The sequence below is a fragment of the Leptonotus elevatus genome, chromosome 1, assembly GCF_054856555.1.
Source record: "Leptonotus elevatus isolate MCC_2025b chromosome 1, RoL_Lele_1.0, whole genome shotgun sequence".
Taxonomy (NCBI): domain Eukaryota; kingdom Metazoa; phylum Chordata; class Actinopteri; order Syngnathiformes; family Syngnathidae; genus Leptonotus; species Leptonotus elevatus.
The window spans coordinates 11,767,421-11,794,632 of NC_141239.1; the positions used below are offsets into that span (position 1 = coordinate 11,767,421).

At 40.1% G+C, this 27,212-nt stretch overlaps 2 protein-coding genes across 2 annotated transcripts in view; both read left to right on the forward strand.

Moving 5' to 3' along the window:
• Positions 1-18,056, forward strand: part of LOC147180892 (MAM and LDL-receptor class A domain-containing protein 2) — a 52,739-nt gene extending 34,683 nt beyond the window's left edge. Inside the window, exons 26-52 of the mRNA XM_086074636.1 lie at positions 539-671; positions 751-826; positions 905-1,060; positions 1,557-1,682; positions 1,980-2,195; positions 2,281-2,400; positions 3,577-3,738; positions 3,863-3,954; positions 4,597-4,764; positions 5,329-5,505; positions 5,578-5,686; positions 7,648-7,770; positions 7,862-7,961; positions 8,107-8,266; positions 8,630-8,756; positions 8,850-8,993; positions 9,488-9,675; positions 10,921-11,086; positions 11,969-12,187; positions 12,260-12,438; positions 12,704-12,941; positions 13,013-13,172; positions 13,271-13,385; positions 14,986-15,106; positions 16,233-16,329; positions 16,750-16,822; positions 16,902-18,056. Of these exons, the coding sequence (XP_085930762.1) occupies positions 539-671; positions 751-826; positions 905-1,060; positions 1,557-1,682; positions 1,980-2,195; positions 2,281-2,400; positions 3,577-3,738; positions 3,863-3,954; positions 4,597-4,764; positions 5,329-5,505; positions 5,578-5,686; positions 7,648-7,770; positions 7,862-7,961; positions 8,107-8,266; positions 8,630-8,756; positions 8,850-8,993; positions 9,488-9,675; positions 10,921-11,086; positions 11,969-12,187; positions 12,260-12,438; positions 12,704-12,941; positions 13,013-13,172; positions 13,271-13,385; positions 14,986-15,106; positions 16,233-16,329; positions 16,750-16,822; positions 16,902-16,997 (3,841 nt within the window). The 3' untranslated portion in view covers positions 16,998-18,056. The remainder of the gene's footprint in view (positions 1-538; positions 672-750; positions 827-904; positions 1,061-1,556; positions 1,683-1,979; positions 2,196-2,280; positions 2,401-3,576; positions 3,739-3,862; positions 3,955-4,596; positions 4,765-5,328; positions 5,506-5,577; positions 5,687-7,647; positions 7,771-7,861; positions 7,962-8,106; positions 8,267-8,629; positions 8,757-8,849; positions 8,994-9,487; positions 9,676-10,920; positions 11,087-11,968; positions 12,188-12,259; positions 12,439-12,703; positions 12,942-13,012; positions 13,173-13,270; positions 13,386-14,985; positions 15,107-16,232; positions 16,330-16,749; positions 16,823-16,901) is intronic.
• Positions 18,057-19,228: 1,172 nt separating this feature from the next.
• Positions 19,229-27,071, forward strand: LOC147180893 (uncharacterized). The gene is made up of 4 exons (XM_086092156.1): positions 19,229-19,370; positions 19,449-19,496; positions 22,640-22,752; positions 26,423-27,071. Exons 1-4 carry the CDS (start codon positions 19,334-19,336, stop codon positions 26,546-26,548), a joined length of 324 nt encoding a protein of 107 aa, XP_085948282.1. The 5' UTR covers positions 19,229-19,333; the 3' UTR covers positions 26,549-27,071.
• Positions 27,072-27,212: the final 141 nt, after the last annotated feature.

Here is a 27,212-nt window from a genome sequence, read left to right on the forward strand (position 1 = left end):
CTAGCTTAATGCTAATTCTAACTAGCATCTATGCTTTAGTGTTCATACGCTTTTAAGCAACAGATTGAACACAAACAGTACAGCAACACAACATGTAGAAAGAAAATACAACAGTACTTAGGCATATATAAGTTTTTATATTCTGAGAAGCACGACTAATAATAATGCCTTACTGATGAGCTGAGAGTAATTGAGACGTCGCAATGAACAGTATATCCGTCCATCTGTTTTAAGGCAGGCACACCACAAAGAAGAACTATTACACAGAAACACATTTTATCATCATGCTTTTGATTGTTATTTAACATTGTCAAACTAGTTACGGGACTAGAATGACTCTTTATAGTCAAGAGCTCAGGTACTCCAGGCATCACTGTATTGGTATATAATATTCACCTTGTTCAACACTAATGGTCATATTTATTAAACAAGAGGCCATGCATTTGACTGAAAGCTCTTAAACAGTCTTAAATGTGACTTCTTTAAGCCTAGCATGACGAGCAGTATACATTTTCTTTCCTAAACGGATTGAATGCAGCGAGTCCGGGGTCTTGCGAGTGCTCATTCACTCAGGCCCATCTGAGGACAAGGTGGTTTTCCAGAGAAACAGCACCAGTGGACACGGTTGGAAGAGCTTCACTCAAAGTTTAGAGCAGCGAAAACCTTTCCAGGTAACCCAGAGTAGACTTAATAGCTGATCTAATTATGTTTGGTTGCAATGCTGCAGATGATCTGTCACATTGTGTTTAGTTGCTGATTGAAGCACATACAAACAATGGCTTCATTGCCATCGATGACATCAGTTTGACACCCGGTCCTTGTCAAGGTACTAGCTTAGTTGTGTGTATCTACTACAGTACGTCTCAATATATTTTAAATAATTCATTATCATTTGTTCTTGCAGTGAATGAAACAATGTCGACGTTTATGGGCTGTACATTTGATAACGACACATGTAGCTGGGAGGACGTTAGCGTCGGCCAGGGTCAGTGGGAAAGAGGAAGGAACGCCACTGGGAACACTGGACCGTCTGTTGACCACACACTCGGAACGGTGCTTGGTGAGGCCATACACCCAAACTGTCTTTCTGTTGTTTCCTCTACTAATAAATCCAATATTGAATATTCAGGGGAACAATGGTTTGTCATTGGGGTGGTAGGGTACCTCATAGTCCTACATAAAACGGAAAATACCAACAAATACCAAATGTCACTTTTTGTGAGAGGCCTATTTTGTCATGCTGTAATTTCTGAGCATTGTGGCATTTTGACAAAAGCATGCCAGAACTGATTTTAGGGTTAGGGTTTGAATCTCGGTTCTTTGTAGAGGTTATATGTTCTTCGTGTGCTTGTGTGGGGTTTCTCTGCGTACTCTGTCTTTCTGCCACATTACAAAAATATGCATATTAGGTTCATTCAGGACTGACTATATTGTCCATAGGTGTGAATTTGAGTGTAAGTGGTTGTTGTCTTTTTGAGGACAAGCACTATGGCAAATGCACAAATAGATGTCTCTTTTAGCCTGGCCTTGCTGACATCAAATTCTATATTTTCCAGGCTGGTACATGGCAGTGACTCCGAACAATGGGGATCACATGAGCCCTGCCGCCTTGCAGAGTCCCATCATGAAACAAGCCAGTGTTGCCTGCACGCTCCATTTCTATTACAATATGTACGGAGAAGGTGTGTTACAATATGTGCTACCATTATTAATCAAATTGGCGTGTTTTCTCTTAACTTCACAATTGCTTGTTTTTAACCCGTAGACAGCTTTCTGGTTCTCATGTTTTTGATTAAAACTCAACTGTAAACGTAATGTGCACAGGCAAAAAACAAATCTTAAACAGCAGCAGCTGCCGTCCTAGACTTTAAGTGCATTCCATAAGTCTGCTCTGTGCAATCTCTCTAACTTTGAAGAGATAAAAACCTCAACGTTCAGTCTTGCCCTGTTTAATAACAAAATCATTCCAACCTGTGCAGACATGGAGGAGTTGAAGGTGCTGCTCGGTGAGAGCTCTCGCACCACTGTCCTTTGGTGGAAGTCGGGTGGCGGTGCCGATTTGTGGCAGCACGGCGAGGTGTCGCTTGGTAGAAGGCGTCAGGATTTCACCGTCTTCTTTGAAGCCACCCGCGCTTTCGACAAGGCAGGCTACATTGCCGTTGATGACATTAACTTCACCAGCTGCAAACTGCCAGGTAATAGGTTCGACATTATGGACGCTGAGTGTGCTTTTAGGGTAAGATGGTCACTGTTTTTGGATTGTTGTTTTCTTTCTTTCAGAGCCCCAACCTATGTGCCCAGAAAATATGTTTGCTTGCAATAATAACGCGTGTGTGGAGAAGAACCGAGTGTGTGACTTCACAGATGACTGCGGCGATTGGAGTGATGAGAGCAATTGTGGTAAACCATTTTTATTGTTTTTTTGTGATAGAGCCTGGGACAAGTTACTGGAGTTTTCATTCAATTCAATGTGAAATATTTGACATCGTATCTTAAAGCACCACTGTAGTTTGAAAAATAATAAATGTGTGTTTGGTGAAATCACATAAACACTATTTTGCGTTCACAGCTGCACAATTTTCCTTCAAATTGTGCTAAACCCAGTAAATGAGAAAAACTACACTTAGGGCTCCAGTCTATATTTGTGCCCAACACAAGTCTGGTATGCATCGTGTCGTTAACTCATGAGCGGGCTGGACTGGTTTGGTATTTTTGCAGACGCACAAAGATTGACGCAGTTAGAAAAGGGAGTTTTGCGCCGTTGTAGTCATGAACAAACTATTTAGATTCACAACAAATTGAAATGGTTCCTCCTTTTCCCTTTAAAACCAGCACACGAGAGGTGTGTACTGCTTGATGTGGCGGAAGCAGAAACTGATTATTTGGAGTCCATGCAGGAGATCAAAACATGCAAACTATGTTTATAAGGAACTGCAAGTAGACCTCCACGGTGCAGATGATGTTAAATTGGCCAGAGCGATCACAGATTACCGCTGTGATGTGGGCACTTGGAGACCGCCTTCCACATGTGACCCCACCCCTTTAAAAACACAATATGAATGATAATAATTTGTGCAATGGATTGATTTCTACTGTGATTCAGAAGGTGCCATGCACATTGTTGTCAGATTCATGAATGAAATATGATGACATCCATCATCCATATCGGCTGAGTTCAGAATCTGTCAGCCTACACCAAGTTGGGTTTACACGACCTGCGCCACAACTTAGACCTGGTTCCAGCTGGCGTAAAGTTTAGTCTGCGTTCTGCCATGCAATTTGTCAGGTGCGCCAGGGACTTGAAAAGAAAACGCCCTCGGAATGCCCAGCATGCCGTAAAGTGGTCTGCCAAATTCCCAAACTCGCTAAACGAGGCTTGAACCGGCATGAAAATCAGGATGCGCCAAAGTTTTATGCTCAATCGCACTTGTGCTTTCTCCGAATATATCGAATACCGAACATAGTTTCAATACTGAGAAAAAGGTTCATAATGCACAACAGCTACTTTGCTTGGTTGACTTTTCTGTCTCTATTTGACTTTCTTAAACACTTTCTGTCCCTGATGATTAACTACAGAGCAACAGGGTGTGACAGAGCGCTGCAACTTTGAACAAGGCCTGTGTTCTTGGGCTGAAAGCCATTTGAACGAACCTGGAGCCAAATGGACTCGACAAAACGGACAAGATGCCTGGCCTGCTGATGGACCTCCCCGGGATCACACCCTCAACAATGCCGCGGGTGACTGAAGAATTTGCAATGCACCGAGTCTGTTTTGTTGACATGCAAGTCATGAAATGGGTTTGTTGCCATGCCATTCATTGTTCATGTTTCTTCTTTGATGTGTCAAATATTATTTTCTCAGGTCACTATATAACTCCAGGGACTCATCTCACAGAAAGAGGGCAGTTATTGGAGATTCTCTCCAAAACTTTACTTCCCAGCTCAAATTGCAGGGTGGGTTTAGTTGGAATTCATGTTCCATTTTGTGACAATGCAGGAAACTTGCGTAAACTTTAATAATCAGCCGCACATAAATGTGAGTTATCTGAACCAAATCATCATGTACAGTAAGAGTCAGCAAGTCTTGCTCAAATGAAACTTCCACTTTGCAAGTATCTAAAAGATTAAGTCCACCAGTATTTTTGTTTTTTATTGGTGTATGTGTGTGTGATAACAATTGACCCACCAATGCAACTTACTGGGACACAAAAAAGAGTCTCGCAATTCAGGTCAATAGGAGTTAAACTATCAATTTATTCTAAATTGCATACACAAATGAACTCTATTAAGCATATGCTAATTGAAATACAATGTTGCATAAAGTATATTAATTAGCTAGTGCGTCTTCAACAAATGAGTAGTTTATTAACAGTGGTTAAAAGAGTTACTTAACATTGTTTGCACAGTTCATAAAGATTTATGATGACAAATTAATTCACTTTGCATTATATCCAATCCAAAAATGTATTGGCATCAGTAGAATTACGCCCCCTAGACTAATTTAGCAAAATTCTGTTTCCATTTTTCCGTGTTTGGAACCCAAAGTTAACCAAGTAATAATGTGATTTTTGCATGGATGTGTGTGTGTCCATGTAGATCCGATTCTTCTACTACAGCCTGCAAGACGCTACAGGAAAACTCATAGCACATTCCAGGACGTTCCGCTCCGGTACTGACGACACCGTACTGTGGCTCAGGACGGACTCACACAATTACAACTGGCAAAGTGCACATGTCACATTCTCATCCTCTGTCAAGTGCAAGGTGAGTGTACTAAAAGATAGCTAATATTATCTATATGTGCACCGTAGCACATGTGATAATAGTGTTGACATTACACATATTCACTTCTTTTCCCCTGTCTTTTAAAATAATAGACTGCACCAATGCAGTTTATTCTTGGCCCATTAAGCTCTTCAACCATGTTAACTGCTGTATTTACAATCACTTGACAATTTATGTACATTAGGCACAATGTACATTAGGTACACGTAAACCAGCTTGAATGGATTGATGGCATTCCCATTAAATCAATTGGGAAAGATTATTTGATATAAAGTACTGTAAGCGTCTTTTGAGTTTCACAAAGCAAATTAAACTCGCAAGGCAACACTGTAGTACTCCAATTTTTTGGGGGGGTGGTTTTTGCTTCTTTTTTTCTGTACTGCCACCAAAGTGTACCATTGATGGCAATGAGGAATGTTTTGATGACCGTAAAACTGGAAATAGAACTTAGTGTGCAAAACTCTAGTTACATTCAGGGCTACTTAGTGAAAGATTAAATATTTAAAAATAATAATAAAAACAAATGGGATGTTCCTTCCTAAGGTTGTTTTCAGGTATGAGCGAGGCGCTGGTGTCAGAGGACACGTTGCACTAGATGACGTGTCTTTCTCCAAGGAGTGTGCTTTCGATCCCGACAACAGCCCACTGCCTGAAACGTCGCCCACTTCGGCCTCCCCGACCACACCTTTAACCTCCTCTGCGCCCACCAACCCGTGTCAGGTAGATACTTCTAAAGGCTATGACATGACAAAGCATGCAGTGTGTGTAAATGTATTTGTGCTTACATTGCAGGATGATGAGTTTTTTTGTTGGCGTTCAGAAGGGAAAATGTGCATTCTTTCCACATTTAAGTGTGACTACTGTCCTGACTGTCCCCAGGGGGAGGATGAGGATGGCTGTGGTAGGTTGCATGATGCATTTGCTGTTTTGTTGTTGTTTCTTTATCCTGTAATACAGTTTCACAACATGAATGAGAGGTTGATTTTTACTCAGGAAGTTACTTTGATTGTTCATCCAAGCACATGCACTCCCCTTCAAAAAGTGTTGAAATTATGTGGCCTATTTATTTGTGCTGTTGATTGAGAACATTTGGGTTTGACCATAAAAAGATGAGAAGAGTATCATTTATTTTATTTTAAAGAGTGAAATACATTTTTGAATTGAATTGAGTATGAAACAAAAGATCAACAGTTCATATTTGACTTCCACATATTTAAAACTGGATCGGTTATGCTTAGAAAGTTACTTCTCTGTTTAGCTAATAATATGCATGCTCTATTGGGTTTTCAATTTAATTCAAATTTATTTCACTCTTTAAAATAAAAGGGGGACAGAAAGAAGTAAAAACTTATATATTTGCCCCTGATCAACAACAACAACAAAAAATCAACACAAAATGAATTACAGTGAGCGGTCAAGACGCTTTCGATGTAACAATTCTATGAAAACATTCAACAGCGTGTCCTTTGTGCTATATATTTTTTTCCAGTAATTGTGCTTATATACGTTTTTAAAAAATACAGATAGACTGAGAAGATTTTGTTTTACAATCGAGATTGTTACACAAACTTTTGTCTTGTTCTATATTTAGGTTTGGAAAAAATGTCTATTCCTCTTAATTTGTACTCACTTTCCCTTTTTTAAAATTTGCTTTGTATATTGACTCGTCAAATTTCATGATGGGCTTTATACATTATTTTAAGGCGGTTCAACTCCATCAATTCGTTGAATTTTTATGTTTTTTGTTGTATATAATGGATTAGTGTGGTCTCTGTACCCACAACCGAAAACAACACGAATAGCACATTTCTGTAGAAGACAGATGGGTTCGGTGTAGGTTTTGCCAGCACACCCCCACACTTCAATGCAATAGGTGAGATATGGAACAATCAATGAAATATATAACAATAACAAAGCATTCTTGTTCAATGATTCTTTAACCTTGTGTAAAACTGCTACGGTTTGGGATACTTAAGATCTAAGATATTCTATATGCGATTTCCATGTAAAATGTTTATCAATAATAATACCTAGAAACTTTATTTTATTAGTCTTTTCTATTTCTATTCCCTGCACTGTCAGTGTTGCTTCAACTATATTTCTACTACTGAAAATCATAAATCTGGTTTTACTAATATTTATTGACAGTCTGTTGGCATTGAACCACATTAGGAGTGGTTTATAGATGTTTGTGATATAAAATTATCGCATTAGAGGGACAGGCCTCCACCAAGGCACTTGCCATCAAAAGTTTTTGTTAGAAAATAGAGGGAAATGTGCAGAAACGCTGGTAATGTTAGCAAAAGCTATCGGTAATACAAATCCAAGATGTTCCTTTTTTCAGCTTCCCTTTAGCCAGTAAAATGCGCTCACTATTAGGTTTAAGCCTGGTGCAAACATAGTCGCTAAAATAAAGAGATTGGCTTTACTGTTGCAGTACTTTTGGAGAAGAGTGTATGAATGTTTGTAATGAGAAATGATCATGCTATAGTGACAGTCACCTTGAATGTTGTCATCAAGAGTTTCAAGAGGCAACATTTGTAAATTCCTCTTAACAGACCTCACACCACAGCACAAGAGCTCAGGATAATAATAATTTGAGAAATCTGGCATTCGGGTCTTTGCTGGCCTTGATGAAAAGAGAGGAAAAATGCTCAAATGATTGACTGTCGGTACAATGTGTGTAATCAGACTTCAACAAAGTGAATCACAGTCGGCTGCTGCGTCTCATCAAACGGGAAACAGCAGCTGTGTTGTTGTGGTCTTTTGTTTGCTGTTATTCTCGAAAAGCACGTGACTCAGGTGCGCATCCTTATCGTGTTCCCGGCATGCTTGCTCACTTTCGGCCTTTGCACATCGCAGGTCCATGCACATTCGAGAGGGGCCAGTGCGGCTGGACGGACCCCGGCCAAGGGCAGAGGAGGTGGCGTAGGCAGAAGGCTGGCAGCAGCGCTTGGCCGCCCACCGATCACACCACTCACACAGGTGGGGCCCTGTCTGAAGGGGAATTAGAGACAACTTGTGACCGCACATGCTCTGAGTCAGAGGCTGACAGTGTTTTTCTGTGGCTTCTCAGGCTTCTTCATGAGCGTCAATTCAAGTCTGGCGTCGGCGCCGAGCGAGGCCCGTCTCCGGAGCCCCCGTCTCCCGCCCTCGTCGCCCTACTGCCAGATTCTGTATGTTCGCTGTTATCCATGTTGTTGAACGTTTGAGTGACACACAGCTCGACATGTCCGCCCCGGCGAGTTGCTCAACCCCCCCACCAGCTACCTTCACAAATCCAACACTCTAACTTCTTCCTTCCTTCGTTCCTCCACGCAGGTTTCACTTCCACATCAGCGCCGAGTGTGCTGGCTCGCTCAGAGTGCTGACGTGGCAAGCCAGTGGAAGTGAAGAAATCCTGTGGTCACGCAACCGCAACACCGACAGCCACTGGACGCCTGAATCTCTGCCCCTGGGGCCTCACCAGCAACCTTTTGAGGTGCCCAACCCATAAACATGGCATCATGTTCTCCCGCCTTATGTTGCATCCAAATATTGTACATCATAAATACTGCATGCACTTATTTTATATTTAATTATGTAACTTACAGCACACGTTGAAACGGCATCAGCCACAACATAAGTTACACCGGCACAATCAAACATGCTCCAATACAAACTACTCTTCTATAACAATTATATCATAATAGGAATAGATTGGTTTCATGTAGTGCTTTTTTAGATACTCAAAGATCCGGCTTCCAAAATGTGAAAATTTTATGTATATTGTCTTTGAATTTCAAGGTGCATTTAATTATGCAAATCTAAAATCAAGTCATGTATAAATCTTTTTTTTTTTTAGGTTATATTTAGTAGTAATAATAATGGAAGGAATAATGCCACTTGTAGAGATGCGGCCAGTGACGCTCGCATTGTCGCTGTGGATGACATCTCCTTTCTCAACTGCGACCAATCCTTCCATCCCCCAGGTAAATTACATTTGGAAGCTGTGAGTCCTCATCCTAAAACACGCAAGTGGAGTCTTGACTCTTTTTTCTTTTTTTTTGTTACCTCCTCCTCAGGCCTCTCCGCTTTCGGTTGCACTTTTGAAGACGGCCTTTGCGTTTGGACACAGGGGGCCGATGACCAGCTGGACTGGCTCACTAGGTCGGGTCCAACTGAGACACCCAACACTGGACCTGCGGAAGACCACACTACAGCAAAAGGTTTTTTGACACGATTAAACAGTGTTGGGAAAACGTTGATGCTCAATGGCCACATTTGTTTTTTGTTTTTTTTATTTTGTTTTTTTAAGGGCCAAGTGATTTGCATATGAAGTACAAAAAACAAACAAAAACGTTTGTATATGTTAAATTTTATATTTTAGTTGATTAACCAATTATTTAACTAAATTAAATGTACAGTATATGTAATTTATTTTATTTACATAGAAAACTGTTAAATGCATTTTGATTAAATCATTTTAGAGGAAAAAACAAAATCCTATGCAACAAATACTATGGGACTCTTCATAATGTAAATGTTCTTTGGGCCTGATTAAAGAATAAAGTGTGCATACTTTCACCACCCCTGCTATAAAACCTTGCAGCCGTGGGTATCATGGCAGAAACATCATCTATGATAGGCATTTGGCATAAAATGTCATAGATTTATACTGTGTTGATTTCATATGCACTTCAATGTTATTGTTGTACCACAGGGAAGTACATCTACATAGAGAGCTCCCTTCCAAGTGCAAAGAGTAATGTTGCCCAGCTCAAGTCTTCACTGCTACCACCTGCAGTTCAACAGGGATACTGTCTCATGTTCTGGTACCACATGTTTGGAGCCACCGTCGGTTCTTTGCGAGTGTTCCTACTGACAGCCGAATCAATGGAGAAAACACTGGTAAAAAAAAACAGGAATTTGTGTGTATGGGATTTGATATTTTCTACATTGCTGCCTCACAGTTCTGAGGTTCAGGGTTAGAATTTGCATGGTCTCCCCTTCCTTGCATGGATTTTCTCTGTGATATGCTCCAGCTTTTTGGAGACCCTAATGGGGACAAATGCTATAGGAAATGAATGGATGGATGATATGTTTTACAGCCTAATTCCAATGCAGTTGGACGTTGTGTTGTGTAAAACATACATAAACACTTCTGGATTTTTTTCAAGCCATACCACATTATTGGGAAGTCAGCATCTCAATAAATTAAAGCTGAGATTTGTCATCTCAAATGTACAAAACCCAATACCAATTAAATTTGCACATTGTGTAAAAACCTGTAAACCTATAATCAGTTAAATACACTAGAAAGATAAGATATATGCTCAAACTGATGAACATTCTCGTTTTTTGCTAATATTCTCTTATTTTGAATATGATGCGTGCAACATGTTTCGAAGAAGCTGGGACAAGGGCAACAAAAAAACTAGGAAAGTTGAGGAAAGCGTCAGTTTGAGTGTCATGACCAGGAATATACAAATGCAAGTTAAAACTCTGCCATACAAAACAGAAGCCATATATCATCAACACCCAGAAAATGCTGCCAGCTTCTCTGGGACCGAGCTCATTTCACATTCGGCGTTTCCTCTACATTAATTTTGCAGCGGCGTCCTGCTGCTCCTAAATCTCAAGCCGCCGCTCCTTTAAGGCTGGAGGAGAGGGGCAGAGGAACACAGTGGTAAACATGCCCCTGTCACATGTTTTTTGGAATGTGTTGCAGGCATCAAATTCAAAATGACTGAATATTTACAAATAGTTTTTTTTTAAACAGTAAATATATTTTCTTTGTAGTGTATTCAAACGAATATTGGTTGAAATTGATTTATAAATCATTAGATTGTGTTTTTATTTACGGTTTACACAACGTTCCAACTTCATTGGAATCGGGGTTTGTACATTGCGATAACAAATTTCATCTTCTTGAGATGTATGACTTCCCTGTACTGTGGTGTCGATTGAGAAATATACAGAACTCTCCCATAGACTTTCTCTGTGTTATGCTTTTATCACGGTTGTGAAACAGCCGGGTTACAAAACAGCTGCAATTTGTGCTCTGTGCAGTTTCGGTGCATACTGTGGTGTTGCACAAATCTCTCCTCACATCCTCATTGCAGGGAGTGACTCAGCCCTCTCTCTTTCCTGTAGGTGTGGCAAAAATCAGGGAACCAAGGGGATGAGTGGCGGCCGGCACAAAGTCACGTGACTCTGCAGCAGGTCCACCAGGTGATTGTGGAGGCGAGTGTGGGAGGCGAGGCAGGTGACATCGCCGTCGATGACATCTCGCTCGTCCCTGGAGCATGCCCCACCTCTGGTGATGGTTTTGCCAATTCCTTTAATATTTTGAACGTTTTTTTTCAATTACTGCTTCTCTTAAGTGCAGAATGCATCAATCAAGCCATTCATTAAATTGTGTTAACTGAAGGAACTACACAACATACCTATTGGTGCAGTTTTGGAGTGGTTTACAACTGCAATGCATCAGAGACAGTACATATCAATGTTATTATAGTTAAAAAAAAAAAAAAGTTGAGTTCATGTAATAAAAGCATAAAGCATTTAAAAACGATAACAAACTACATCTTGCAGTACGTTTATAAACCTAACTACAATTATGATGAAAAAGGCCTTTGCTTTGTGTTTATAATTTAATGTCATACATAGCTTTCAGTGTTCATTTTTAATATACTGTATTTATTTTATTATTGCTGTACATCCTTACAGATGAATGAAGGTCAAACAGTTGTTTGAGAATGGTAGTTTATTTTACTTCATGGCACAGTACTTAGTGACCTTCTTTTTTTTTATATATATATATATCTTGCATTCTACAAAAACTCCATAAATTAAAAATAAAACTAGGACTAAAACTAATACAAACTAAATAAAGTATTTTTCAACTACAACAACTGCTTGAATAAACAACAAAAGTCAAAACGAAATCTAAACTATCATGAAAAATCCCAAACTATTATATCCCCTGGTACATGCATACACTTACAGTAAAGACAGAAACTGTCATCCACAAACTTCAATGCAAATAATCTCTCACGTATGAACTTGCAGCCATCCATCCACTTTGTATACCGCTTGTCCTCATTTAAGTACATACTGTACATGAACATGCAGTATATATGCACTTTATCTCACGTTCATATACTGTATGTATACAAGAACATGTAAATGTCTTTTGTAGACGTGTGTGATTTCGAGGAGGGAAGCTGCAACTGGCAACAGCAGAGCGACAATGACGCCGACTGGACCCGACACTCAGGCGCCACCCCGAACAACAACACGGGCCCTGACAGCGACCACACCACTAACACGCCCGTGGGCCACTACTATTACCTGCCCTCCTCCAGCCAGGACATCCCCGGTCAAACTGCAGCTATGTTGTCACCTGTGTACCCCCCAGGTGAGTCGATCAGTCTTGGCTCAAAACCGAGGAGCTTGAATTACAGCCAACAAGTGTTTTTTCCTCTTTTAGGAAAAGGAGCTTGTGTCCAGCTGTGGTACCACATGTACGGCAGAGGTGTTGGCACGCTGAACGTTTATCAGCAGAGCGAAGACGGGGTGCGAGATCTGATTTTCTCCCAGGCAGGAGACCAACGCAGCCTGTGGAGGTTCGCCCAGGCTGGGCTTCTGCCTCGGGTTCAACCGTACAGGGTGAGTCACATCCAACATACAGGCATATTTTTTCTCACAATATTCGTGTTGAACTTTAAATTGTTCATCTAAGATCGGCGTGGCTCCGATGATTGTGTTGTATCTCTTCAAACACATGACGTAACACTGGAAACATGTCCTACTCAGATCGGTTCCTTGTTGTGCTAGCAAACTGACTGGAAGACTCATATTATTAGTTTGAAGACTCAGTTGTATCAATTCAGGACTCTGATGATTGAATTGAATGTCCTTCTGTACGTTTCAGCTTGTGGTTGAGGGCGTAAAGGTCGGTCCCAGCCAAGAGGGCGACATGGCCTTTGATGACGTCCACTTGTTGGACGTCAAGTGCCCTCCACACGACACCTGCGCCTTTGAGCTAAACATGTGCAGCTGGAGCAACATCGGAGGAGGAGTGGACGAGGACGACTGGCTCCGCGGCAGGGGAGCCTCCCCGAACCCCAACACGGGGCCCAGCGTGGATCACACCACAAACATGCCACACGGTTGGTCACACGGTAACTTTTCAGGTGCATTCTTCACAGCAGGGCTTAATAAGATCACTTTCTTCCTTCAGGCTACTATCTCTACGTGGACAGCTCGGTGGGACATTGGGGCCACGCCTCCTTCCTAATTAGTGACGTGCTCCAACCGGCCACCAGAGGGCACTGTCTTACCTTTTGGTACCACATGTTTGGTCCTGATGTTGGGACCCTTCGAGTCTATGTTAATGACAGGTATTCCAGTCCATCATTGATATTCATTCCATTCAGAAAAGCATCATCTTTTATTATTACTGTGTATTTATTCGTGATTAATTTGAATTGTTTTACAGAAAAACACACGACAGTGGTAACGAGGTGGGTGCTCTGAAGTGGGTTGAGATTGGAAACAAGGGAGACAAGTGGTTCAAGGCCAGTTTGTTTGTTGAGCACGACGATGCATTCTGGGTAATAATTTGTCCAGTTTGTTTGTTTTTTTACACTTCACTGGTACGTCACACACACTGACGGGGTTTAATTGACACTGACACCGACTGACCTGACTTCTGATTTTTTCAAAATAGGTTTTACTGTTAACTTAATGGTAACAAAATTAAAAACGCCGTAAGCGGCAGGCTAATGAATAGCATCAGTGTTATGGTGGTGTTACCCTAGTTATTTGAACACGAACAGTGGAGCAACACATGTGGGCAGAAAATTTAACCCTGATCACAGGCACAATGCAAGTCAGAGGTGGACAATTAATTTTTCGAACGTAAATTTTTATTTTTATAAAAAAGTAAATTTGATTGTTTTAATATGCTGCCATTGTGTAGCCCTGGTACTGGTATTATTATTATTATAATAATCTATATAATATAAAAATATAGTAGTTGGTGCAATTATGAAATAAAAGCTGAAAAAATATCCAAAAAATGTTTTATTAACGACAAACCTTGTCCTGATGTGCTGTAAGTCTATAAATTCATTCATGAAGTCAGTGGGATGGGAAATGAGCACCAAACAACAACCTTTGATGCTCATTTGATAACTATCATGTCAAAATTTGCATGTGCAACCCTGAAAATAACAATACTCCGTAATTTTTTCTTATCCGCTACTAAAAATGATTAGTATTTTAACTGTTGCCTATTGAGTGTTCACCACTGTCTCCATGTATAGCAACGTCTGTACGTGCATCTGTATCATATTGCTCCCATGTGGCCATTCTGGTAATCAGAAGTTAATTGAAGCAAAAACGTGGCAAAAATGGAGATAGTGTACAATATTAAAGCGTTATTTTTCTTATATAAAAACACAAAGTGGCGGGGAGGCTGGATTAATCCCATTTCCATTAGTTTCACTGGGAAAAGATCACAGTATTTGCAAGCATGGTCACGGAACCCATTAAACTCATGTCTCAAGGCACCACTATTGCGATATAAATTTGAGCATGAGTTGAAGACCATTAGTTGTGCTAGAAGTCAAAAAAGGAACATTTGTTTTGTTTTCAACACAATGTTGTGGGGTGACTGTTTTGAAGAGCTTCTGATCACTAGTTCACTGATTTTGCGGATATTCCAAATTTGAATCACAATTGCACAATGTGGTGACGTCAGAAATGACAGCCATTGAAAATGCACAGAGGCTTTCACACGCGCTAAAAATATATTTGCGGATTTTACCATGTGCGTATGTACCACGCCCTTGACTTTCAAGTGAATGTTAGTGAGGCCTGCATTTGAATATATCCACAATTTGCTCTTCATTCTCGCCCACGCTTTCGTTCTGCAGCAACCTGCATTTTCCTTGACAGACACTCTAACCTGTTTTATGGATTAAGAAAAGTGCTACAGGACAACATATTGTATGTGGACTGTGGAGCCTCAGAACCCAAAACGGGGTTGCACGAGAAGTCGGGCTCGGAATTATCGCGCAGTGTGCGCTAACCCTATCTTCATCTTGCACGGATGCTCCTAAGGAAATGGCCATTGAATGAATATTCACATATAACAGAAAAAGTTGAGTCAGTGTTCTACTAAAATAATTGTGTTGTTTTGTGCCCCAGTTTGCGTTTGTGTATCAGAGGGGTGGAATCGCAGGTGGGGATGTAGCCCTCGATGACATCACCATATTCCATGGACCCTGCCACACCAAGCCCATTGTTGAGCCTGCTGTTGATAAACCAGGTATATATTTATTAGTGGTGTGCACGAATTGTTGGTAATTTGGATAATCATTTTGAAAAAGGAAGCAAAACAGGGGCATTCTAGGCAAGCAGCCATCGGCATAGACCTCTATACATAGAGTCTACATTCTGAGTGGCGCCATGTTCAACATGGAGTCATGTAGTGGTCTCTATGTTCAAGCCCCAATTATAAAATGACACATGTGGCTTGTGTCACAGCTGCAGGTCTGATGTTTGTAACAAACAAATCCACGCCAAAATCGCAAAAGAACTCAATGAGTTATAAATAAATTATTGGAGCCAAACACCCGGCTTGCTCTATAGCTAATATATCTATGGTCTCTGCAGCGAGCTTTTATACCAAATAGCATACATGCTAACTAATCCAGCATTTAAGATTTTTGCTGCGACGTCTATAGTATTTACAACTATTCAACAACACCAAAGTGTGCAATAACCTACCTAGATTCTACCGTTGGCCACAATACATTACGAGATTCTATGTAATCGATTACCCAAGCAATTCATTTTGTTGTTATAAAAAAAACAAAAACGCTAGCTGTGTCACTTTTAGGATAGTTTAGCAAGTAGCATAGCTTCTCTGTCTTTTCCTTGTATTCCCTTTGTGAGAACAATACTTGTCAATTTGCCACTATTATCAACTCAGGAGCAAGTCCGCAACGTGTTTAGCCACACGAGTATCCAGTGAAGCTTGTTGCTAGCTAACTGGTTGTGGCCTAAGTAGCACTGAGCTTGCCTCCATGGTCGACCACCTGCGTCCCGTGCGTAGGTAACGTAAGCGTGTTGCAGCGACCTTAACATGCGTGCGTCCAGCCCAAGTGAAGCTTTTGGGGAAAGTCCGCTTTTTAACTTTACCCTGATGAAGACACGTTAAGCGTTAAAACGTGTCAGCAGTCCATGCTTAATAAAGAACTTTTAACAAGATGACAGTGTGCCTCGGATTTTTGGGGGACTGCTTTCTACATTGTCTCCTTTTGGGCCCACGTTTTTTTCAGCAAGTCTACATTCTTCGTATCGAATTGTGTTGTAACGGCGCACAAGATCCAATTTTGATCCCGCAATTTGTGATGCCAAACTGCTTATTTTGAATATCGCACTTTGTGCAGATATGCTGACTGTGGGCCTGGCCGTGGGTCTGACTCTCCTTGCTGGACTCGTCATCTTCATCTTCCTCATTCGACTGAACTGGAAGATCTGCGCAAAGTATGGCTTAGTCTTGTGTAGATGCAAATGTTTATGCATACAAATATACATACTCGCCATCTCAAAGTGAAAGTCAACCCCAAAATGTTCTTAACAATATATTGTATGTGCACCCAACTAGTGTAAACACTGCATTTTGGTTCATATTGTGTTTTTGGAATATGAATTAAGCAGCAAAATCCACGGTTTTAACCATCTTAGGCCATTTTGCTGCTTGCTGTCGACTGAAAATGACATCACAGTTGCTCGGGTAACGACCAATCACGGCTAACTGTGTTTTCTGAAGCCACGTCATGAAATGGATACAATCGTGTGGATTTTTCTGCTTTATTCATATTCCATAAGCGCAATATTAATCAGAATGCCATGTACAGACTAGTGGGGACACATCCCCTTTGATAATGTTTTTTTTTTTTTAAGCAGGTCATCTGCGGCGAGCGACAACGTGCTCAGTCAGAACTTCGTGTTTGACCTCTTTGACTGCAGAATAGATGTAAGTCGTTTGATTATACAATTGTTATAATTCCATGAACCACAATAATAATAAAATATAAACATGTGTTTCCTTACAGGGCACAGAGCACGGAAGTGTGTCCAACATATCTTTCTTTAACAAGTTGTACGATGACTCTCCTAGAACAACCGACACTAATTCTTCGAGTACCTAGCATCAACATCGCATTTCAAACATGTAAAAGAATGAGGAGAAGGAATACGTTTTATGATAAACGATACACCTGTTTTGGTTGTATGTTCCACATATTATCTACCTGTTAGTCATCAAGGTGTACTTATTTTAAATTTGTCAAGAGGCGTATTGCATAATAGTAGTACAGAACTTATTAGCTTTTTTCAAAATTAGAAATTGAATTGAAACTGGCTTTCGTGTGGACGGGGCCTGAATACACACACACACTAATAAGCAAAGTGTGCATCTCGACGGCACGGTGCATTGTGGGTAGCGGCGTGGTGCATTGTGGGTAGGCTAAACTACTATACGGTCATTGAAAATAAATTGGATCCAATAGAATGATCTCTGAGTTCTAACATTGTGCGTGCGTGCGTGTGTAACAACACAGATCTTTGGTATAAAAAAGTGTTATCTGAAAAAAAAAACTGTTTTATGTGATCCACTTGGTCTGTGGTATATCCCACATGATTTTCTTTTAAGGAAAAATGGGTCTGGGTTCTTATGGGTTAAGTTAGCAAGTACCTTGTTTGCCCTTTTGTTTTGTTTGTTTAAAATTACACTTCTTTCCTCTGCCTCCCTGTTGCCTTCCTTCCCTGCATCTGGGTCCACATCCACGTCAAACCCTGACAAAATGGTGTTTTATGATTGAATTGTTTAAATAAAATAAATTGTACAAATCCTCAGAATTTAATTCTCTCAACATTAAATATTTGCAACATCCTGTCGTCATCCATGAAAGAAGACTGCAGACAATCTTTTGTTTTAATCAAAACTAAATAATTGCAAACATCTGCTTTTAGTTTGTGAAACAATCGTCAGCAATTTTGCCCATTTCCTGACATGTTGCAGACCAAACCAGTTCATGATTCTTAATTAATTAATTTGTTTTTTTTTCTGTATTGTCAATTTGAACTGTTGTCCTGTTTTTGAATACATTGATGGAATTTTTTTTTTTGATTCATTGATTAATAATAAAAAATAACAATTGTTAGTTGCAGCCTTACTCCCAAGTAGTGGAATAAAACAATGGACGATGTTTGCGTGTTGGGTGTAATCATTTAACAACTATTTTATTTAATGCTTACAGGTAGAAATGCTAACTCCAAAACATGTATCCAGAAATAACATTCAGATGTGTGATGTTTAGACCATAGGCGGCCCAGAAAAGTGAGTAAGTATTGTCCAGAATTAATTTGATAACTTCATTATTTTTCATGTGCAATGAATACCTTTAAAAAAATAAAAATAATAATCCACTTGCTGTCAACTGAAGATGATATCACCTGTGCTGAGGAAATAATAACGACCAATCATGGCTCATCTGTTTTCTAGGTTTGGTTAGGTTATGTCGATATGTTATATCTTATGTTGACAGCAAGTGAAAAAACAGTTTTAAAAGATATCAATTGTTCATGAAAAATAATGACGGTATCACATTAACTATAGACAAAAATAAGTCATCTATCCGTGTAACGCATCCCACCCCCTGTTTGAGCCATGGAGAGCACCATTAGTGCTAGGCTTCTTCACCCACGCTGTAACACGGAAAAGTACCAAAGGTCCTTCCTACCCGCTGCTGTTAGACTTTACAATCAACTGTACTCTGGGAAGACCATTGATGTGGTGTGATGTTATGTTTTAATTTCAAATGTAACAAATGTGATGATGATGCCATTTTTTTTTTTAGCACCTCTGCCTCCCTGTTGCCTTCCTTCCCTGCACCTGGGTCCACATCCACGTCAAACCCTGACAAAATTGTTGTTTATGATTGAATTGTTTAAATAAAATAAATAGTACAAATACTCAGAATTTAATTCTCTCAACATTAAATATTTGCAACATCCTGTAGCCATCCATGAAAGAAGACTGCAGACATTTTTTTTGTTTTAATCAAAACTAGACAATTGTGTTCTCTGTTTTTATTAAACTATAGGGTACATAAGGATTTTTTTGTGATACATATTATTTATATATGTGATGATGTGTATTGCTGCTGGTAACGCTGTGAATTTCTCCACTGGAATACATAAAGGTGTATCTTTTATCTTATCTTCTTACTGTTGAAAATGTCTCAATGAGTCAAGTACCTGTTTAACAATTAATTGAATATTTTTTAGATTCACTATACAGCCCAAAGGTACGAATCTGGGACAAACGCACGTAGATGTAATTCATACTCCGGACTACAGATGTCAGTAATGCGCCCATTGAGGCGCTGTTGATTCGAGATCAAGCAAGCCCACCGGAAACTTCAACCCACACGGCCACCGCCCCGGCAAAGCGTGTTAGAGGCCCTAGTCACTCTCGGAAACAATGGGTGTTACCGTTGAGACCTTAAAGGCAGGAGATGGTAAAATCACCTTTCATTTTTCCCCCCTGAATATATATGGAAACAAAACCTTATTAACGCCCGGTTTTCTCTTTTCAGGCAAGACGTTTCCACAGAAAGGCCAGAACGTAGCCGTGCATTACGTCGGTGAGCTCCTATTGTTTTCTCCACCTCCGCTGCTGTGAAAGAAAATACTTTTTTACGCCTAGCAACTTTAGGTCAACATTACGTCGCAGTATCTGACGTCTTACATTTATTTTACTCCATTGTTTGTGTATTTTATTGCAATATTTTTAGTGATTGGTTTTAAATGGCGAACGAGCGGTGTGTTCTTGTCTTTAACTTTTAGGCAGTGCGCGTTTACAATTAATAAATCTTGTCTTAGCGTCTGCATTTGCACTAAGTCATATTCTAAAGTGATACGTTTGTCTATTATTACGTCAGTCTAAATATAGAACGACTAGCTAACTTCCTGCAGCTCGTAGTAACACTATCCTCCGTACTACTACTGCGCATGTGTACATACTACCCGCCATTTTGGCAACATGGAGAAAATCACAGATATGAGCATAAGGGTCTGTCAAGGCACGATCTGTGACCCCAGCACGATTTCTGACGCGCATGCGCAGAAGATCGGCCATTTTGGATCGCACACTACGGCAACCACATAGGTCAAAACACATTCACACACGCAAAATCAAACAGACATTGCTAAAGGTACAAGACAGGTGCACGTTTCTTTTGTTTTTTTTATTTAATCTAAGCAGTTCTGTACCCAAGCATATCTTGTACGAATAGAAAATATTTGACACATACTGAGAGTGGGTACGGTTAATTTTTATTGTGTTTAAACAATGTGTGGCCATTATGATAGTGTAACACGTGAATTATTACTTTTGGTTTTGTATTTATTTTAGTTTTTACATGCTGAAGTGTTTTGCGTACTGCGCATGTTATGAGTGCAGAGAGAGGAGAGAGCGGTGTAACCGAGCAAGCCTCGTTTGAGAAAATAGTTAAGTAAGAGAGACGTGCTTGAATCCTCTCCTGCCCTGTTTGGTTAATTTAGCAGGAAGACCCCAGAAAACATCAACTCGAAGCTAATTGTCGCTCGCCTTTTACCCACCCTTCGGAAACGACAACAAAATCTTAGGGGTTACAATAGTATAGGGGTTGAGACTGAGTGAGGGGTGGGGGTCATTTAAAACACAAACACCGCAGACCTACTGTAAAGTATAACAATGCAGACTCACTGGAAATATAATAGTGTCTAAAGTAAAATGTTCATCTTTAAAACGTATAGGATCAAAAGTTAGTTACTTTAAAATTCATCAAGAATCTAAGATTTTTCCTCATTAACATTTTGCTAACGTGCAATATTGCGCAGGCATATGAAGCTATTTTATTCTAGTGTTGTTGCCGTAGTTAGCGATCCAAGATGGCCGATCTTCCGCGCATGCGCGTCACATATCGTGCAGGGGGTCACAGATCGTGCCTTGACAGGGTCAAGCTGCAGATGCTGGGTGAATGGAGTTTTACCGGAAACACGTGCCCTCTACCGGAAACATATGACTTGGAGAGACGCACGAAACACTTTTTAAGTGAATAGTTTTTGAAAACAAATAAATAACTTTATAAACGATTTAGTTAATTTGAACAAAACAGTATACAAATGTGTCGAAAATTTGAATATAAACAATGTATACAACATCAACAACACAACTCGGAAACACGTTGCCTCTGAACGAAGCCCGGCGTACAGATGGACTTAACATAGTCCATGCATGTGCAACGTCCTCAAATCAACTGTGATTTAAATGTAGACCGAAATCGAAAGTCTTGTTGGTATTTGATAATTTGAAGAATTTATTGTCCCTGTATTTTTTGTTTTGTTTTCCTTTTATCTTGTTGGAATGCACGGTTTTATGTTATGTTGTGTGCTCAGTTTGCAATTCTCATATTTTATGGAGAAAGATTTGGAGTCGGTTGATTTACTCTAAAAATGTTGTATTGTTTGTGTAAATCATTGTTATTATTAATCATGAGTGCTGTCTTGATCAAAATAATTTTGATTATAATGCATGTACTTTGAAAACACATTTGTTAATTTCTCAACCGGTTGTCATAATGATTACTTTACTGTCAACATCAAAATATACTATAAATATATTTTAAAAAACTTATTTAAAACATGGGGGTTGGGGGTAGACAAGGCATTCTACAGATGTAGCCTACGCTTTATTTTACTCTTAAGTAAAATATTGTTAGGGAAAACATCTATATTTTGACAAATGTGATATGTTTTCCACAATTCCAGGCATATGTCGCGGAGATTAGCTTTGCGTATATACCAAAAAATAGGCCTTTTGGACTAAAATGTCAAATGTTTAGATTTTTTCAAAAATAACATCCGTAATGGCCTGTAACGTAACTTCACAAATGATTGACATAGCACCCAATCAAATTCAAAATACATCATAATGCGATTGTGTAGTCCAACAGAAGACACACTTATGTACGCGTATGTCGACAGCAGGTTTACTTTATACGCAGCAGTGTGAATGTCGTCATGCTAGTGAGTGTTTGTAATCCAGACAATCCAGTTGCGGGCTCTTGTCTTTCACAAGTCTATTTCTCCTTTTAATTTAATGTATTCGTGAATTAGAGCAAAGTATGTCGCAAAACAATCGCAAGGGAATTAAACGCTCTAACGTGGGAGTGCCTCCCTGCACACAAGCAGAGCGAGTTGGGCTGAAGTGGAATGAAATAATGAATCATGAATGAAGCTGTATGAAATGATGAAATGTAATTCATGTTTTTGGCACTCCTGGTCCTGGATGTTGTGATTTTTATGAAACGTCTATGAAATGACGACACGCCAGTGACGGCACATCATCAACGGGTCACAAATGAAGCAGTACACCCCAAATTTCCACTCAGTTTTGGGATGGACTTACAATAAAATGAACTTTGAAATATATTTGAAGTTCAAAAGATGATCTCGTCATCGTGAATCACTCCTTGTCCCCTAATGCACAGCTAGAGCGCATATTTACTTGTAAGATGGGACAGTAGTATAAGAGAGCTAAGTGACCCTTATGTATTATGTTGAATTAAAAAGAAAAATTGTTGAACTGGACCATCAAATGATTATTTTATTTATGTGGCCAAATGTATTTGAGATAGAATATCTATGATAAAATCTGGTGAGACATTCGATGTCTACTGCAATAACCTGTCTGATCAAAGGTAAGCCTTGGCGTCATTGTCATTTTGTGGTCATTGTGTTGTAGGCACACTGCAAAACGGCCACAAGTTCGACTCCTCCAGGGACCGAGGAAAACCCTTCAAGTTTAATATCGGCCAGGGCGAGGTCATTCGTGGCTGGGATGAAGGTGTAGCTCAGGTAAGCAAAACTAGACAGTGTTAGTGCATTTTTAAGTGTTTATTATTATTATTTTTTTTTTATTATTAAAGTTACTCCCATGCGGTCAGTAGTGTGGGGGTGTGTGTGTGTGTTTGTAAGAATATATACATCGCCGTTATCAATTATATTTTCCATAGTGCTTATTCTCATTATGGTCGCAGGTGAACTGAAGCCTATTCCAGTTGTGCTTGGGGAAAAGGGTGGCCTACATAATGGACTTTTGCACCAACCTATCACAGGCACATATAAAGATATATTTTGTACTTTATGCAAAATGGGTGATCGGGTGTAATGTCATTATTTTCCGTTTGATAAATGAAATTATTGATCTGGTCTGCAGTCTCTATATAGAATGTTAACCATCATTTTGGGAGAATTTTTAAGATGCAACTGTTATGCTTTCTAATGCATTTCAATGGGTGTCAATTATACACACATTTTGGCTGGCTGTGGACCAGGCCACTCCAAACCCCTTGTGAATAGCGGGGGTCGACTCTGCAGTACATAAACAAGTTGTTTAAATAGATATGATCGACTTCGGATCGGTGAACAGTTGTCAGTTTGTTGTTTTTAACTCTATCGGCTCTAAAATTTTGATCGTGTATAGCCTGGCAGGCTGGCCCATATAAACAACCATTCCCACTCATAATTACGCCTCTGGACGACGTCTTCAATGACTACGTTTATATGCTGTCAGTATTCTAAGGTTAGGTATTGCCAGCAACCTCCCGATAAAATGCGCATCATGACACAAGGGTCACGATATGATACGTATTGTGATACATATGTATCCCAATACATGGACTCCGCAAGCCACACACCCACGCCTTTTCCGGCCACTGCTGCGACACACAACAAGTCACCTCCCAACACTCACTCGCATCCCCACCCTTGCGCCCCCCAACCATCGGTAGGACCGTGCAGGGTGTCTCAGCTCTCTGAAATGCTTCGGAGAACTGAGACGGACGCACTCGCGCCTATCGACGGGAACGCGCAGCCGAGGGGCACAAGGAGTGGAAGCGCAAGCACCGGGACGCGGCCCACACGTCGCAAACAGCAACCGGAAACAGCGCAGGTGTGTGACACACAGAAGTCTGAAGTCCCGCCTCCTCCGTAGCATATAGCCCATACATGGTCTTCAAGGCGATACGTATCAACGTCATGATGCAAATACCGTATTTTAACGACCATGAGGCGCACCGTATTAAAAGGCGCAGTCTGAGTTACAGGTATTTTTTCTGTATTTAACACATACATAACATTGCGAGAATGCCTCAAAAGCGAAACACACAATGGAAGCACCTGCAAGTCAAATCGTACTCTTATCGGAATAGTAAAAATATTATTGGGCGAAGGCATGGTTAAACCATACGGTAGCTTAAAACACATATTAAATATTTGGACTAGAAAAGGGATAACCCGGGGGTCGTAATCAAAAATATTTTTGCATGGCTTTGCTTACCTGGATTTATGCTAATATGCAGGTTTTGAGAGGGCTGTTGGGTGTTACCCTCAGTTTTGCGCAAAAGCAAACTTAATGGAAACACAGGATTTTTGAAAAACACTCAAATGTCGCAAAAACGTTTTGACACACGTGCGGTGTTTTTTTTTTTTTTTGTTTGTTTTTTGACGTGTCAAAATAGATTTCGCAAAAGTGTAATTAAAACGCCTTTTTCGTATTCCCTGTAGTTATGTGACCCCGCCCGGTCGCAGAGTAAAGGAAGTAGGAAGTATGGGGCCACTCGCTTTTGCGTTGTAAACCTGAGGGGATAACAAGTCTTTGCCTGATGAGCGGAGAGAGATTTATTTTTTATTTTTTAAGTAATTGTAACAACTCTGAGCGTCCATCTTCCATAAACATACATGAGCACCTCTTACAGAATTACAAGATCTTGCGAGACGGGACATTACGAGAAAACCTCAGAAGCGAAACACTCAATGGAAGCACCTACAAGTCGAAATTGTACTTTATCGAAATAGTAGAAATGTCACTTGTATTTTGTGAAAAACTGTAAGATGTTGACTGCTTGTTAGCAGTCAATGAACCTGAAACACACGACTTTGAAGTGTGTGAGGAAGCTGTCAAAAACCCACCGAGGCATAGGGAGAACATGCACGAACTCTTAACAAGCTAAATTTCATAATCCAAAAATTTTAATATCAAGGGAAAATACATGTATATCAATAATTTGTTTGAAAAAGTGAAACTTGTATGTATATTACTTCACCACACACAAAGTGAAATATATCAAACCTTTATTTGTTTAAATTTTGATGATTATGGCAGAAACACAAAATATTTTTTAATGCAGTGTTTCACAGTGAATAGAGAGAAAAAGTTTGGCAGGATTCTGACTTTATTCTCAGAATTCTCACTTTTAAGTCAGAATTTTGACCTTATTTGTGCTACTATTATACTCATAATTCTGAGAATAAAGTCAGAATTCTGAGAATAAAGTCAGAATTCTGAGAATAAAGTCAGAATTCTGAGAATAAAGTCAGAACTTTATTCTCAGAATTCTCACTTGTGAGTATAATAGTAGCACTAATAAAGTCAAAATTCTGACTTTAAAGTGAGAATTTTGAGAATAAAGTCAGAATCCTGCCAAACTTTTTCTCTCTCTTCACTGGCCCTAATCCTCTTCCGTACTACACACATAAACGAGAATTACCACTTTCTGTATTTTGTATTTGAAGCAACACCATAGCTGTTCCTTAAGAAAGTCTGTTTAGCACGACACAAATTGCCGTTGACATGCTAACGGTTCACATAAATCGTTTTGGCTTTTAAAAGCAACAGATATTTGAACACAAACAGTTGAATAACAGAAATATACTATAACAATACACCCATGCATATATTCTTTATCCTCTACAAGAAATGACTAATAACATCTTACTGAGTTAACAGCAATGGTAGTAAAAGCACTATTTTGCGTTTGTGTCTGCATGAAACAGTACTGCCTCGTTGTAGGCAGTGGCTAAGATTGGGACACCAGAAGGTGCAGCACAATGAATTGGATTGCAGCATTAAATCATGGTGAAAAAATGCCTTAATTCTTCACGTTCTATGGAATTGTTGTGATGTTTTTTTTTTTTTAGAAAGTACAACATTAAAGAGTGCTATTTTCAAGTGTTTGAATTTTAAGCGGTGGCATGGTGACTGACTGGTTAGCTTGTTTGCCTCCCAGTGCTGAGGACGCGAGATCAAATCCGGGCTTCGACCTTCCTGGGTGGAGTTTGCATGTTCTCCCCATGCCTGCGTGGGTTTTTTCCGGGCACTCCGTTGTCCTCCCACATCCCAAAGACGTGCAGGGCAGGTTGATTGGGCACTCTGAATTTTCCCTGGGTGTGATTGTGAGTATGGATGTTTTTTTTGTTTTTTTGTCTCTGTGTGCCCTGCGATTGGCTGGCAACCAGTTCAGGGTGTATCCCGCCTACTGTCTGAAGCCAGTTGGGATAGGCTCCAGCACCCCCGCGACTCTTGTGAAGGAATAAGCGCTTCAGGAAATGGATGGATGAATTTGAGGCAATTTGTTTGGGCACTAACATCGATCCTTTACCCCTTCATCCTGAATTTATCCACAGCAAGGGAAATTACCCCAGTGATGTTATTTTGTATTAAACATATCCTCCATTTTGTTTTCAGATGAGCGTGGGGCAGGTGGCGCGCCTGATCTGCACACCGGACTATGCGTACGGCAACAGGGGCTTCCCTCCCGTCATCCCGGCCAACGCCACTCTGTGTTTTGAAGTGGAACTCATTCACGTTTGAGTGCGTTTGTCTTGATTTTATCTGACCCCCCCCCCCCAATCCTATCCCTCACTTTGACCTCATCAGTCACAAATGAAGATGCTGTCAGGGGCATTTACAATCATCATTCTTCTTTCTCCCACCTCTTTTTAATCTGACGCGTACCGTCCAATGATTATTCTCTTTGTTAGATGGATCGTGTAGTTTATATTTAAATTTGACTTGACACTCAGGTGCCCATCCAAGCATTGTGCTGTATCGAGAGCAGCTCTTGTCATTCCGCAGTGCCATCACTTAGCGGTAGATTAACGCCAAATGTGTTTGACAGCTTTGGCACACATGCAAAAAAAAAAAATACAAAAAACTTAACACACAAAAAAAACTTAAGGCGCATAGAGACGATGTCGACCTCTGACTGAAGCTCCGCTTGTGTCGTACCGGGAACTCAAGTGTCCTTGTTATGTTGCGCTTTTAGTTCCTCTGCAGGCAACCAGTAGAAGTAGTCCCACTTTTGTGTTCTTGCATTAAAAATGAGTTCACCACATGGATGCCTCCGTTGTTGTCATTAGGGGAGATTTTCATGGGAGTTGGTGCTCAGGAAACCTAAAGGGGACCTAACCGATACACGCACACACACACCACCATTGTTTCTTCAGTTTCCTGTTCATTTTAAATGCCTAGTTCA

What these genes read in the sequence shown, in the direction of transcription:
- LOC147180893 (XM_086092156.1), top strand. Translation starts at nt 19,334, where the DNA reads ATGGGTGTTACCGTTGAGACCTTAAAGGCAGGAGATG. An exon ending in CGTAGCCGTGCATTACGTCG is followed by an intron (nt 19,497 to 22,639) that starts GTGAGCTCCTAT and finishes ATTGTGTTGTAG; the next exon opens with GCACACTGCAAAACGGCCAC. An exon ending in GGGATGAAGGTGTAGCTCAG is followed by an intron (nt 22,753 to 26,422) that starts GTAAGCAAAACT and finishes TTTTGTTTTCAG; the next exon opens with ATGAGCGTGGGGCAGGTGGC.